This window comes from Lygodium microphyllum, chromosome 24 (assembly GCF_053477565.2).
Source record: "Lygodium microphyllum isolate KBCC chromosome 24, Lygodium_microphyllum_v1.1.10, whole genome shotgun sequence".
Taxonomy (NCBI): domain Eukaryota; kingdom Viridiplantae; phylum Streptophyta; class Polypodiopsida; order Schizaeales; family Lygodiaceae; genus Lygodium; species Lygodium microphyllum.
Window position 1 is genome coordinate 90,710,354 of NC_141158.1, and position 15,567 is coordinate 90,725,920.

General features: G+C 38.3%; 1 protein-coding gene across 1 annotated transcript in view; it reads left to right on the forward strand.

The window, feature by feature from the left end:
- The window catches only part of LOC148015349 (kinesin-like protein KIN-14C), a 111,188-nt gene extending 109,460 nt beyond the window's left edge, over window positions 1–1,728 (forward strand). Inside the window, exon 22 of the mRNA XM_087664882.1 lies at window positions 930–1,728. Coding sequence (XP_087521008.1) covers window positions 930–1,000 — 71 coding nt within the window. The 3' untranslated portion in view covers window positions 1,001–1,728. The remainder of the gene's footprint in view (window positions 1–929) is intronic.
- The last annotated feature ends 13,839 nt before the right edge of the window (window positions 1,729–15,567 follow it).

The following is a 15,567-nucleotide window of genomic DNA, read 5'->3' on the forward strand; positions in this document are numbered from 1 at the left end:
TGCTGTCTCCCTCTCTGTCGTCGCTGGACCCGTGTAAAATTGTCAGCATCCACATGTGGGCCTGTCCACGGAGCCACCTTGGCTCTAAAGGGCGTGCAATCTGCTGCCTGATGCCCAAAGTCATGGCATTGCAGGCTACCCAGTCACAATAACCTAATGCTTGAAGGAATGTGAGGGGCAGCTTGGGGACGAGGAAAGGTTGTGTGGTAGGGGGGGCGGTGGCGAGGAGGGGCAGATGTGTCGTTTTTTGGTGGGGAGGGGGGCACAGAACTCCATGGGAGGGCAAGCGGAAGAGATGGAAGCAATGCGGGGGGCGCGATAGGATGGGGACCTTAGGGCGAGGGAGGCGGGGGCCCGACGGAAGGAGGGGCTTGCCTGGTGGGAGGGAGAGGCATAGTGCGCCATGGGGGACAGGGCGGGAGAAACCGGGGGGGGGGGGGGGGGGGGGAGAGTGCAGGGGCACGATGGTAGCAGCAGCAGCGCGACGGGGGGAACCTAGACTGATTCAGTTGCCACAATGGAAAAAAGATCGGCCACAGTGAGGGAGCAAAAAGGGAACAAAAACCTTACCGCACTGAGGCAATAACTTTCTTCTTTCTCCTTCAGCCAAATCCACTTTTTGAAAAGCCTTCTTTAAAGGGGTGAACTTGTCACTCTTCTAGGGCCACTCTCTTAGTCCCATACCCTACCATTAGGTTGCTTAGTTGAGTTGTGAGTGGTAGTCGATTGTGTGTAGTCATTATTGCCTGACAAATGAGAATTTTCAATATCTGTGAGTGCTCAATAAGCATTTAAACTAGCAGTGGTCGAGTTGACATGATTATCTTGATTGATAAGCTTAACAGATTGACAAGCCATTGACGTGTAACCCTTTAATGTTGTGGTGTTGACAGCACGAAATAAGCTGATAAGTATTGTACCTTTTCCAGGTTCGTCTGACGGTGGTGGAGCTAGCCTTAGCGCCTATAATGTCTCGAAATCATCATCCAAGAGGCGCTGATAATATTTTATATGATATGATGGATGCCCAATGGTAGGAGGCCAACTACAACCGGTTACAGAGGTCTCCTCATATGTGCTTATGCCTATCTTGTACTAAAAGAATATGCAGCATGCAGAGCAAAGCTCCATTGGATGCAGAAACCATCAGTTTGCTCAAGGGCTTGGATGGAAGTATAGGAACCCTGGAGCAGTTGTGCACCAATGGGGCGTGAGCAGCTTACAAGGAGCCTGCAAAGTCTGTAAGCCTATCGGATGACAAACATTGGGTCTCTTGTCAATTACATTTGACCTATTCAGTGTGGCAGGTGTCCAAGCAACCTGTCAAAGTGATGCTTCCAGTTAGGGTGCACCCATCCGGCATAGTCTTTGAAGGTAAACGGGCTGAGGCTACTAAGGAATAACGCAGCACTACGGAAAATACACATTTCGTATTTCTGGCTTTCTGATTCATGCCCTCTGAACACTTGAAATGTGAAGGGCCGATGTCGGGATGTATATATAGCACAGATGTTGTGCGCGTGTTTGCTCATCGTGGATGTTCACCTCTTGTGGCATCAAAAGAATCCTCGGTTTGCAAGAGTTCACAGAAAGTTGTTCCTTCTGCAGAATCATTAATGATGCAATGGTGCTTCTAAATAGCTTTTATCTACTCTCACACTTTTTACATGTGTCTTTTCCTCGATTATAAATAGAAGACTAGTTGGCTTGGTCAGGGTCGGCCAAGTTTGCTAATTGTGCTTTAGGCGGTTGGCAATCAATGTGAAAGCTCACAAGGCTACACCTTGTCCTTTGCATTTGGTTGAACAACATAGATAGATTGCATTATAAAAAGGATTAAGATTTACTAAAACATTATAACCTTAAGCAAGTTGTAGAGCATCAAGCAAGTCTCATAACGAATACATGAAGCAAGACAATGCATCTAAAAAAGTTCTCTTTCACAAATAAGCATTGTTGAATACGCAATGGAGCATCTTCGACATTACGCAATAGCATGGGTGCTTTATTTGAATGGTTGTCAGCATTGGGCTTCAATAACAATCTTGTACCTAAAGCACAAATTAATTATGAATTTAGAGAGTTGGGTTTTAAAAGTTTTAAAGTTCAATTAATAACGTACTTACAAGTGTATAAGAGGTTGATGCATTTTTTTTTTTTTTGGGTCACAATTTGTTTTAAGGTGCAATTTGTGCACCTTGATTAAGCATGAAAGATCTATGGATTTATGATGCTTCCATTATAGAGGGATGCACAAAGAATGGGTTTTTAGAATCACCAATGAATCCAAGGGAGCTAATACATAAACACATTGGATGTATCTCCTATATTGAACCTTAACAAAGGCGAGACTCCTAGAATCCAAGTATGGTAGTGAACACAAATGTTCTACAATGCGAGTAAGGATTCAATGCATAAATTGGATTAGTCAACACATAAGTGAACTACTCTTGCTAGTTCAATTGAGATTTTGAAGTTGAATAGTATGTGTAGGTAGGTGGGGTAAACATTATAAGAAGCTAGTGAAAACATACAAATCTTGAATACATAATGGAATGTAAAAGAAAGTTGAAAATTATCAACTTAAGGAAAGAATAATGATCTTATATATGTAGGCACGAACTTGTTATCATGAGAAATTTGAGAAAAAATCCACAATGCACAAAGCATCACAATTTAGAAGGATAATTTATTTTTAAAAAACACGAGGTATCTTAACATTTATCACAAGACTAGTTGAAACCAATAACCAAAGGCACGCTCAAAATGTCACAAAGAAAATAAATTACTAAATTGCATACTGGTAGCATATTGAGGGCATTAACATAGTTGCACAAACTAAAACCTTGATATTGATTTCATGATTTTAATAGCATAACAAACGAAGGATTATGAAAAGCATGTCCCAAAGAAACATACATTATTACTCAAGTGGAATGGAGACACCAACCCATTTGTGTTACAACAAACTATGAATCTTGTGATAGACATCTTTATAGATGACACTTAAACATAAATGACACTTGTTCTACGAACGTAGAAAAAGACATCTTGACATTCTCCCTTGAGTCAATACAATTGATATCATTCTCTATTTCCCTAAAAGAAAGCCATGTTTCCTTCACCATGTTATCTACCAAGCACCTTGTTTCATACATAGCCTTTGTTGCACCTTTTAGCTTGTAGTGCAACTCATTGATAGCATTGTGAAGGGCAAGGTGCATATTTTTCATTTCCCAAGCAATATTATGCTGGCATGTAGTTTATGAATGTGTGTTCTTGAACAAACATTGAAGGGTAACACCAACATAATTAGACAACCTATCTAATTTGTCTTCAATCTTACGAAACCTCCAAGTAGTTGGAGTTGCTATCATTGCATTGACATGTCTTGGATGCTTCAACTTGCAAGGAGGTGCTTTGTGCTCACTCTTTGTTTTCTTGTTTTGGTGCATAGAAAAGTATTTGTATTGTAAGTATTTGTACTTATCTTCCTACAAAACATTGGTCGAAGTGGTAGACTTACCATGACTGAATGCAACATAAAGTTGACCATGTGAGAATGTTGGTGTTTTTAGATATAATGCTAGACACCAATGTTTGACCCCTTGAGACTTGTCGATTGTCATTGCAAAAGCCAATCGAATGGGAAACTATCTTCTTCTCATTATGAATGGCAATCTTGCTGACACTGAAATAAATATATTTCTAGGTAGGAAGACAATCTCTTTAATGTTCGTCCATGTAATAATTTCAACCTCCAAGATTTCTCCATGGAATTGCCAGCATATTAATCTAGTTCCACTGCACAAGCCCATTGGAGGGTTCAAGTTTCTTAGGAGTATCACAAGAGCATTTTTCTTTAATAGCAAGCAATGAGGAGAACCACCACCGTAATAAATGGAGTTAAGATACTTGATGGAGTAAAGGAAGGGTTTTGCATCATTCTCAGCTATGGAGTCAGCACTACAAAAAAAATAAGAATTACTTGGCATTGTTTGCAAAGCAGTGATATTCAAGGAATCAACATCCTTGTTTCTTGAGGCCAAAATTGCATGACCATCGAAACATGATGCATAGTCATTCACAAAATACATGTTCATCTATACATGTGAGATAAGGTCATACATGGCAACACTATGCAAAGTCATGTATGAAGGAATTCAAACAGAGTTACAATTACCCAAGCAGTTCTAATAATTTCAAAGAAAGAGACGATTCTTAGAATTATTTGATTGCATGAACACACGTACGTTCATATAGATATGCGAGATAAGGTAATCCATGGCAGGTACCATGCAAAATCATGTACAAAGGTATGCAAACTTAATTACAATTACCCAAGTAGTTCTAACCATTTTCAAGAAAGAAGATTCTAAGAATTCTTTGCTTGCATGGACACATGTATATTTTGAGACAACTGTAAAATGCACATATGATTCCATAGGGAAGAACAAAAAAGCATTGCATCCATTGTGTTTTTGTAGCTACCCTTTGGAACCACATGTAAAATGTGACAAAAAAGTATCACCTTTCCTCCAAATGGTATATGATAGCCCATGATGTCTTGCAATGTTCTATCCAACACCTCAAAAGCATAGCAATACATCATTGATGTCTCATCCCAAATGATAAGACATGCAACCCTCAACAACTTAGCCAATTGGCTCTTCATAGGAATATTGATGGAGAATGTATTCTTTAGCTCTAATGGAATGTTGAATCTTGAGAGTGTTGTTCGTCCCTTTGGCAACAATGATGCAATGATACCCGAGGATGCAATCATTAGTGCAACTTTCCATCCCCTTGCAATCTTGCTACTAAGCAACACAATGCTACGTGATGAGTTCATAACATCAAGCACATCCAAATATGCCCTCCTTTGGCACTCATTCAAACCGTTGCCCCATTGAATAGGTGATATTCTATTCACGTTCAATGTTAATATCTAACTCCTCACAAACCAAAGGATTATTGAAAGTTGAAATCAAGGACCCGTCAAATTTTGGCATTTCAAACTGGTCTAAACTCTAGCCATGTTGCCACAAAGATCTCTCTTAAATGCATTAGTCCCAAATTAAAGGCTACCTCTTGGAGGGAATGTTTTTGACCACTCCAGGAAATCATTTGATACCAAATATCATTTGTTAGATGAACCTTAAAATAATCCCACAATTTCGTTGGTTGCATAGCATCACAAAAAACCAATTGAGTTGCAAAAAGCGGTCTCAATTTTTTGCATGTTTGCACAATCATAGTTTTGTCCATGTACATGTACCACTAATGATTGATCATCCTCTAGCAAGCCCTTCATAATGTAAGAAAATTTGAAGGATGGATACAATAATATGTCAATTGTTCAAACATCCTCAAAAGATTTGCAAACCTTGCATACTATGAGAAGCATTTTTAAGTAATAGAGCTCGTTTGGAGATAGTGACACAAAAAAATATGATCACAAACATCCCCCTTTTTTTTTCTTGGTCCAATTTTTCTTGTATAATTTCAAACCCATTGTGTGGGAAACTCTTGAAAACAAGGCATTTGCATTTGAGTAAGTTTGATTGCACACAAATCACTCTAGTAGGGTTATTCGATGATAGTTCTTGTTTGCAATTACCTATATGATATCATTATTATCATGAAACATCACCTCATTTTCCCTTGGCAAGTATATATGCAAATGAATGACATCTATTTTTTCATTGTGCAATTAATAATCCTAGGTCCTCCAACATGCCTTTGAAGTAGAAACATAACAAGCATCAAGGCACATCGTTATCTCATCAACATTATCAGCTGTTTCAAGCTCACTTTGTGCATTTATAAGATACTTAACAATAGATATGCAGAATGGCTTACCAACCATTCTTGTTGAAACAACATATTGACTGTCATTACTTTTACTATCATTCCAATAAGTCTTGAATTAAATTCATAATGCAAAGTGGATTGATTCTAGCCAGACCAGTATGCAATGAGATGGTTTATTAATTTATTCAAACGGCCGAAATGACCTATGAGACCATAAGTTACGACTATTTGATGGCATAGTAAAGACAAGAGACTTGAATATAAGTGTTGATAATGTAAAACCTAACTCATAGTTTTATAAGTGATGAAATGGACCCAAGAGGGCCATGAGGGTACATATCATCTCAAGATATCCCTCATCGATTGTTGATGCATTGCCTCAAGATCATCCCATGTAGAGAAGAACTTGGGGGGGGGGGGGGACTTGTTTTGGCTTGAGTAATGATCTTGTGTTTCCTCTTGTGTATGTGTTGTTGTGACATATTTGTTGAGATCTAGGACACTTGGATGATTCAAGATGAATCTCTTGATCCCTCATGTAGATGTAAGCTTAGACCTTGTAGGGTAGTCTCCTTGATACTCCTCTTACACGTAGACTAAGATTGTTTTGACACTATTTGGGTGTTGCTCATGAAGAAGCTTGTGAGATGCCTCTCGATGGGTCCCCAACACACCATGCTCAAACTTTGAGGAAGTCTTTCTCAATCTTGAAGAAAAAAACTAAGGTATCTTTGATTTATATAGTCCATCACTTTGGATAGTGGTCCAAAGCCTATCTTGAATAGACAATTGAAGATCTCATAGTAAGTTGAGTACTGACAAATATAAAGCTCCGCCATGTCCTACTCTCAATGACAGATCTAACAAGTACACTCCTATGGAGCTATGGATGTATTTTATTTGCTAATCTCAATTCGTAGTTGGTGTGAAGAGGTGCATAATATGACCGATAATACATCTAATCCCATGTGATGTGAGTGTGTATGCATGTATCATTGTAGAACTATAAATGCATTCTTACTAGTGTGGAGAAATTATCTCAATAGAAAGGCGTCTTTGCCCCCGTTTGATGTACTAGTAGTGTTACCCATGTTCTCCTACTCTCCATTTGAATAAGATCTTATCTAATGATCGTGTAGATATCTAAATGACTCAAGTGAGAAATGGTGCATTAAGGGAGTATTGAAAGGGTGATCACCTATCCATACTAAACATGGTAACTCAAATTATGATATCATCTAGGCTTTACTAATATGAGGTATCAACCTTCGCATCAAGCTATTTTGACAACTTGGGGGGGGGGGGGGGGGGGGGGTGGGGAGGGCGGTTTGGAAAATTTGAAGGTCCCTCGCATTGTTCACGAACTAGAATGGTACAAGATTGGGGGGAGGGGGGGGGGGGGGGCAGAAATGTCGAGGCCTCACCTCGTGTTGTGCGACATAATGCAAGGGCGGCCGATGTAAAATTTGAAGTCTTTTCCCTCACATGGCATGGGTTGTCCTCCTAGACTGCCACAACGCCAACATGGGGAAGGGGGCAGTTTGCAGAATTTGAAAGGCCCACCCTCATGTTGTGTGAGACCTAAACCAACACAACATCAGGAGGGTCTAGTGCGAAATGTTGAGGCTTTGTCTTCGCCATGTTGTGCAAGACCTAGACCAACACAATGCAAAAGGGGGGTGGGGTGGGGATTTGCAAAATTTGAAGGCCCCATGCTCATGTTGTGCAAGACTGGGACTAGCACAACATGAGGAGGGGCTAGTGAAAAATCTCGAGGCTCTGCCCTCTAAGTGTGTGGGTCTTGGACTAGCACAATGCAGGGAGGGGGGTGTTGTTGTTGCAAAATCTAAAGGTCCCACCTTCACATTATGTGGGACCTAAATTAGGACAACATAAGGGGAGATGATGCAAAATCTTGAGGCCCCACCCTCATATTATACAAGATCTATGCTAACATAATACAAGGAGGTTCTCAAGATCCCACCCCCCGGCCTTATGTTGTGTGAGTCTAGGACTTGCAGAACATGAAGGTGGGGCCTCAAGATTTTGCACCAGTCTCCCCTCCAATTGTGTGGAGCTTGCCTCTTTTACCCCATTTTTTCCAAAATTTCACCCTTTCTACTATTTAGAGCTCTTATATACCTTGTCTTCTATTACTATTTTGTAGAAATGGCTTGAAAAAAGCATATCACCAAAGTAGTCTCGATAAGAGATCCTCATATCATGCAAAAGGGATTGGTATCTAGGAAGAGTATACCTACTTTGCAAGCCATAACTTAGTGGAGACAGTACCAATAGCATAGTTGATGGCATATAATGAAAGGTAAGAACCTCTTTGATATGTTTCTTTTAAGTTATCTCAAGCTTGAAAAAAATAATAATTGTAAGAAGATGCTTTCTTGCCAATTCAACACAAGAGTACCATGACAATTTGAAGTTGTAAGTTCCTTTAGTCTATTAGAGAGAGAGAGAGAGAGAGAGAGAGAGAGAGAGAGAGAGAGAGAGAGAGAGAGAGAGAGAGAGAGAGAGAGAGAGAGAGAGAGAGAGAGAGAGAGAGAGAGAGAGAGAGTGTGTGTGTGTGTGTTAACATTGTTTTCCTTTACCAAAAGAGAAAATGTTGGAAAACTTATCAAAGTGCTTCGCGTTCTGATGGCCTAACCATGTGGTTAGGTATCGGCTGCTAATTAGTTAGCATTATATTGGGATTCTTCATTTAGATTCTGCTATTTAATGGAGCTATTTGGCTAGCCTTTGGCATAACAACATTAGGAGGAGCTGACAACATAGGTACATTTTGCATCATGGCTTTGATGCTATCATGCAAGACAATGAGATGTTAGACAACACCCTAATTATCATTTGCGAAGTGCCAGGGCAAGATGATGGCCACAACTATGGTTTGAGAGTTTGCTACAATAATGCCAAATTGCTCCTAGAGCATGTAGTTAGGCTATAGACTAGTGCAAGTTAAATTTTTCTTGAATTGACCTAGCATAAGCATTAAAGATTTAATGCTTAGCCTCATTTTGTATGATTTTATACGCAATAATTGCTTAGCAAATTATAGCTGATGACCTTATGTTTAGAGTCGAGATAGTAAAAAGTCTCATCAATTGCACATCTCATGGAAATACTTCAATACCACATGCTTACATGCCTCCCCCATCATGCCCACCACCTAGAGATGTTAGAGGGCCCACTACATCCACATTTACCCATCCAAATGCTAATGATTAAGGTGGTCTAAATGATATGACATATGATTTATAGTTTGGCCCAATCACGTGTACGGTATAGGCACAAATTTTTTTATTTAAAAATTGCCCTCTTACATATACACTCTTACATATACAATACATCCTTGTAACTAAATTGCAAAATCATCATTGTAATGGAATTCAAATTATCTTTGTCTTACTTATCATTTTTTCCAATTATTTCATTTATATTTCTTTCAAATAGGTTGTGGCAAGAGGAGAACTTCTTTTGTGTCTCTACATGAAGAGTTTCTCTGTTTTCTTTGAGGAACCTGCATATAAGGTTCACCATAATTAACATTTCTAATTTAAAAATATTGTAATTTAGTTAACCTAACATAGTTTCAATTTACAAATTTTGTTTACCTTGTAACCATTGCACTGAAATAGATACATAGTAGGGATATTTAGGTCCTTGTTTGCTAGGTCCATTTGCACTTGACATAAAGAGATGTTTGCCCTTACATGAATCATCATTAAGAGCTAATCCTCTACCCAAATCTTTGACATCATCATAGGATTATTAGCATCATCTTGTTATCTTGATCAATTACCATAACGTTTCCATCCATCTAACTCAATCTCATGTAATAAAAAATCGAAATAGAATTTTGTGATGCAATCTTATATTTACATACGATGGATTTCCATTGCACTTTGGATGTAATCCCATTTGCTTCTTTCATATCCTAGGTTTGACCTAAGGAGTCCATGCATTTCTTTAATTTGTATACATTGATGACATTTTTAAAAATTCCTCGTCATGAAAAAAGTCCACAAAATCATGCAATGGCATGGAGATTGTAAGTTTCACCTATCGACTCGCTACATTAGGTCGCAAATATGTTTGAATATATATAAATCTTCAATTAAAAGATTCTCATGTTTCTGGTCCAAAGTTGGCCATTCTACACTACCTAGATCCAAGAGTAAGAGAGATCCACATCTTGTCATACTTATTGATGGATTGTAAAATTTGTTATAAAAGAAAACCCCATCCTTAGCCAATGACTATTTGATGTAGCTTTGTACAATTTCTCACCAATAGAACTATGAAATGTATCAAAGATCTCAACTATGCTTTGAATAGTTTGCCAATCTTTAAGGTTTACTGGATATATCTCTACAAACATAGACAAACTTTAGCAAATTCTAGAAATATATAATTTAGTCTGAAGCTTGTTGATGTATCTCAAACATACATTTTGCTCACCAATAGAACTATGAAATGCATAAAAAATCCCAACTATACTTTCGATAGTTTGTCAATCTTTGAGGTTTTATGGATATATGTCTATAAACACAAACTTTAGCAAATTCTAGAAAGATATAACCTAATTTGAAGCTTGTCGATCTATCTCAAACTTATAATTTGGTCTATGGCATGGTATATCAATGGGTCAGTGTGTGTAAACATAATTCTAAGTGCATATATGCATGTTGTATAAACACCTTCTTGATTTTTTCCCTTGGTCCTTCAAGCTTGAAATCTTTGACTCGCCCCTTGTAAGTGTCAATGACCATGTCTTCTCTTCTTTATATGCAATATAATCCAAGTACTAATAGAGATAATGGTAGAATTTCACATTTGGTTATGAAGATCAACATTATATATATATATATATATAAAATTGCTCTAAGAAAAGAGGAAGGATATCGAGGATGTGAAGCTTCCATTGAAATAGAAGACGAAGCAAAACAAGATGTTAAATGAAAATAGGGAATAGCAAATCCTATGTAAAATGGAGGGAGAAAATACAATTTATTGGATGAATGGAAATTTTTGAAAAAAAGATAGGGATACTACAATGGAGCGAAAGCATTTGGGTGTGTTATTCAAAAATTTCTAGAGAGGTTGCAAGATTGTGCGGGACCAACATTAAGTATCCTTATCTAGTGTTTAGAATTGTACTAATATCGCTTATTTTTTGTGCCCAAAAAATACCAAAAGACTAGTTCAAAAAGATTTAAAAATTAAATAAAGGACCTCAACATTAGAAAATTCTATTTTTACTATAACAATAGCTCTACTTCCATTAATTGAGAAGCTTTCTCTCTCTCAAACTAAAAGGCCCAAACTTGAGTCCAAATCTCCCCTAATGCAAGTTGCATTTAATTTCATCATTTTGTTTACAAATTACTAGGCCTTGAATCACATAGTGTTCAAAGCTTGTATGCACACATGTAGTTACTTATGCAATGTAAGTATGTGTATGCACACGTTTGTTAGTGTATGTTTATAATGTTCATTAAAATTGGATAGAAGATTTAAATTAAAATCATGTTGCATATGTAAAACATTGATTGATGGTAATTTTTCACTTTGATACAAAAAAATAGGCAGCATATGTGTATAGCTATTGAAATGATGTATCAATAGCATTAACATGTGAGTGTACATATTTATGGATTGTTGTGTTTCTTATTTGCATATTTTGTGCTATTATAAACATTCAATGTAAGTCATGGCTAGTAGCATCACACATTAATGCTTCACTTACTTATTAGCTCCATGTGCACTATAGTGTTTGAGAATATGAGGACACTGATTCACAAGCTTTAAAAGACAATCAATGCTTCTTTCTTTGAGCAATATAGTGCAAAGTCACATCTCCATCTATAAAAAGAAATCATGAGGATAGAGTGGCAATTTGCAAAAAACTTACCAGGTGGATATTTGGGTGAAGTTGCCAATCTAAAAAGAAAGCGAGTGTTCACTAAACCTCTGCCCATTAGAGTTTTTATGTGACACTTTTAGAAGAAATACAAATGGCCTCACATCTAGGCTTTCTTTTTTCTAGCTTGCAATGATAATAGTGGACAATGATCATTGGAAACATACATATAAAAAAATTGGGAAGTTTGGGTTGGGTTTTGCCTACTGTCTTATCACTCAAAGTACAACATGATGTTCTTGATAAGTGCCACTTAGAGGTAAAAGAGCGGGTTGACATGGTTCTTCTAAAAAATTTGGATATAATTAGATGTACCATTATATCAAACATTTGGTCCAATGTTTAACAACAACTACTAATAAACATCATGTTGGTTTCGTCGAGGGGGAGATATTCTTAAAAGCCATAGATAACATAGGGAATATCAAATCAAGGGAATACATTACACAGCTCTTATGCAAAACTATTAAAGAGATACATATTAACCATGTGCTATAAGTGGTTATGCATAATACAACGAATTACAAAAATGCTACTAGAGTTATACAAGAGTGTTTTCCACAGATTACCAGACAGGTTACAACACCCACTTACTCCATTTAGTGTTGAAAGATTAGTATAAAAAGGAGGATATAGCTCAGTTCACTAGTATTTGTAGGAAAGTTGTCAAGTTTGTTCTCAAGAAAAGTCAAGTGCTTGGATGTCATGTATGCTTTGACATTTACCAAGCTTGGATGTCATGCATGCTAAATCTTCCAAGACTATTGATTATTTTAAATGTGTTTAGACATTATTTAGCATGACTATTATGTTGGGGTAAAGGCCAATGGCCTAATAGTCGAGCAAGCACCTCTTGTATGTGTACATAATGTATAGTCAAATATAAGTGAAGATAACAAAGAATAGGGGTACCAATAATTTTGTACCCACATAACTCTCTTGTGTTCTTTTCTCTCTTAACTCTCTTGCACACTCATAGCTTCTATGTCACATTCCACCATTTCTTCCCTCTCAATTGGTTTAGAGGAGTATTTGGTTCATAGAGCTCATTCTTGCAGCAAGAAGTGAAGCTTTGTCATGAAGGTCAAGGATGCAAGTTTCATAACCATTTAAGAAAGGATCAACAGTATGCTCTTTAATGCTGGTCTCACTCTACTAGATTTTGGGCATAAGCTATATAAAGTCAACAGTGCATTTGATCAACAAGTCTCCTAGCAAACCATTGGATGGCAAGAAACAAGAGGATTTATGGTATGGCAAGAGATCTAGGTACAAGTACGTGTGTGTCTTTTGCTACTATGAGACATTTACACATGTACCTAGGGATAAGTAGAGTAAGCTTGATCCTAAGTCTAAGAGATTCATTTTTCTTGGCTATAGAGAATCATGTGAACTAGGCTATCACCTATGAGATCCTGAATCAAAGGAGATAATACGCAATCATGATGTCATCTTTAATGAGGATAAGATGGATAAGTAGTCTATCAAAATTGTTGAGATCCACAAAGTGATATTTTAGGAGGATAGATAGCTAGTACATGAGTAGATTATATGGCATATTGCATATGATGTAGGGCTTGGATTGAAAGGTGAGCGAAAGGTAGAAGCATGAGCAGAAGCAAGAAGAGTGTAAGAGCTATGGAGGTTCGAGCAAGAAGAAGAGAGACCAGTGTGTGAGAACTCCAACAGTCACAATGCATGACATGCCTTCCCTTATTCTATTTGTCACTAAAAGAATAATGAATAAAGTGATATTGCTAAGTGCTTGCCACCTATAGTATACAAGTGTGCATATCTATATACAATAAATGTAGGATGTGTCTCAATATGAAGTAAATGAAGAAAGAGAAAAATACAATATATGCATAGAGTAAAATAAGATGAGGGAAGACATCATCTCCATCAATCTTCTAAGGAAGGCATATCATTCCACTAGGAGACCATTAGTGAGCATATCTATACGATTCGTATCTGTAGGTAACTTAGCAATCTCAATAGACTTTTCCTCTATCACCCCTTTGATGAAGTGATAACACACCTCATTGTGCTTTGTCTTTGAATGGAAGACCGGATTACGAGCCAATTGAATGGCACTTATTGAATCTGAATAGAGTGTAGGATTCATAAGTCATACTAAGATCTACAACTAGATTACCTAACCCTAAGGCCTTATTTTGCAAATCCAAGCAGTTGCAATGTACTCAGCCTCAATGTAGTAGTTGATAAGGCCATGCATTCCTACACTTTGGATATCCAAGAGATAGTACCTCTCTATGAGCCTTCGCTCTTGACCACCACCCAAGATCCATGGACCGCTTATTGCTTCAAGCATTTCAAGCCAAGTGCAATGGCAACCTCTCACATAGTCATACATGCACTCTCACACCTACGAGTGTAGTGAGCTTACCTCCATGCTTGATTGAGTTCCTTTTGCCTCAAATACTCCAATAGCTCCACGATATAGGGTGCAAGCTCAAGAAAGCTCGATCCTCAAGCTCCAAGCAACGTGCTCCATTGTTGTGTGTAAGACAAGACAAGAGAAGAGAATAAAAATAAAAGAGGAGAAGATGGAGAGCTTCTCCACAACGGTCCCTCACCCTCACATATTCACTCCCTCACACTCCCTCTCTCAAGTACAAGCTCAAGCAAACAAGAACAAGAAGAAGAAGGAGAAGAGAAGAGGAGAGCTAGTTTTGGCCACACACAAGAATGAGCTTCTTTATTCACTTTTTAGCTTTTATACATGCCCTCATTCCTTTTGGGCACCCACCTCTTTTTTACATGACTGGCCATTTTAGCCCAGGTCCTCTTTTCCTATTTCCTTCTATTTACAATGTGGCTTCACTCACGCCCATCCACTCTTTACAAATTGCACACGAGGGAGCATGGCACTCTTTTACAAAGATTTAAGGATGCCTTTGCATTTTAAAATGTGCCTCTTCCATTCTTGCACTCGCCTTGGGTTTTTAAGGGGTCTTTGTGCTTTTGGCCCTTTTCCCTCTTATTTCTATAGCCGTCTTTTTCCACTTTACCTTGTATTTTAAAATTTTATTTTGCTTCCCTCTTTTTATTTTTTGCCTTTCTTGCACTAGGGTTAACATTACCCTCCTTCTAGTCAAGTGCAAGTTTGATGCCACTTGTGGGCTTTGTTGATGAGGGTTCGGGTGGTTGAAGGGTTGTCATGGAGGTCAATGATGGGGGCTTGCGAGAATTGGACATGGAGAAGAAGCATATCAAAGTGGTTGAGGTTGTGGATGCTGAGAGTGGAGTGAGTGGGTGACAAGGCCTCCAAGGTTGATGGGTTGTCATGGTTGGTTGAGTTCACCTAAAAAGGAAAAGAAGGTGCATTGCTTGGGGGGTGTGTCTAACTTGCCGTGTAGTGCATTGTGTCTATGATAGTGGAACTCGAAGTTGGGTCAAATTGCAGACCCATTTTGTGTAGAGAGGGGAGATGCGGTGGGTGTAGCTTAGGGAAACATGTCTACTAACCATAGGAAAGTGTGACCTCCCTATGTGTGTCTTTCCCTTGATGAACCCTAAGTGTGAAGTGGGGGGAAAAAAGGGCAAGGGGGTTAGCCAGCTGACCGAGGCCACTAGATGCACCTAACTTGATGACCCCTAGGTGAGGTAATTGTGGTGCTCATCAAAAGCGAGAGGTATTGCTTGTGCTTCTTTTGGTTTCCTTTTCCTTTTCCATGCTATTTCCTCCTCCTTTTTCTCTTTTTTCTTTTTTTCTTTTTCTTTTTTCTCTTTTCCTTTTGAAGGTATGTGAAGAACTAGTTCTCGTATTCCTGGTCGTGGGGGAGGAAGAGGGTGGGGAC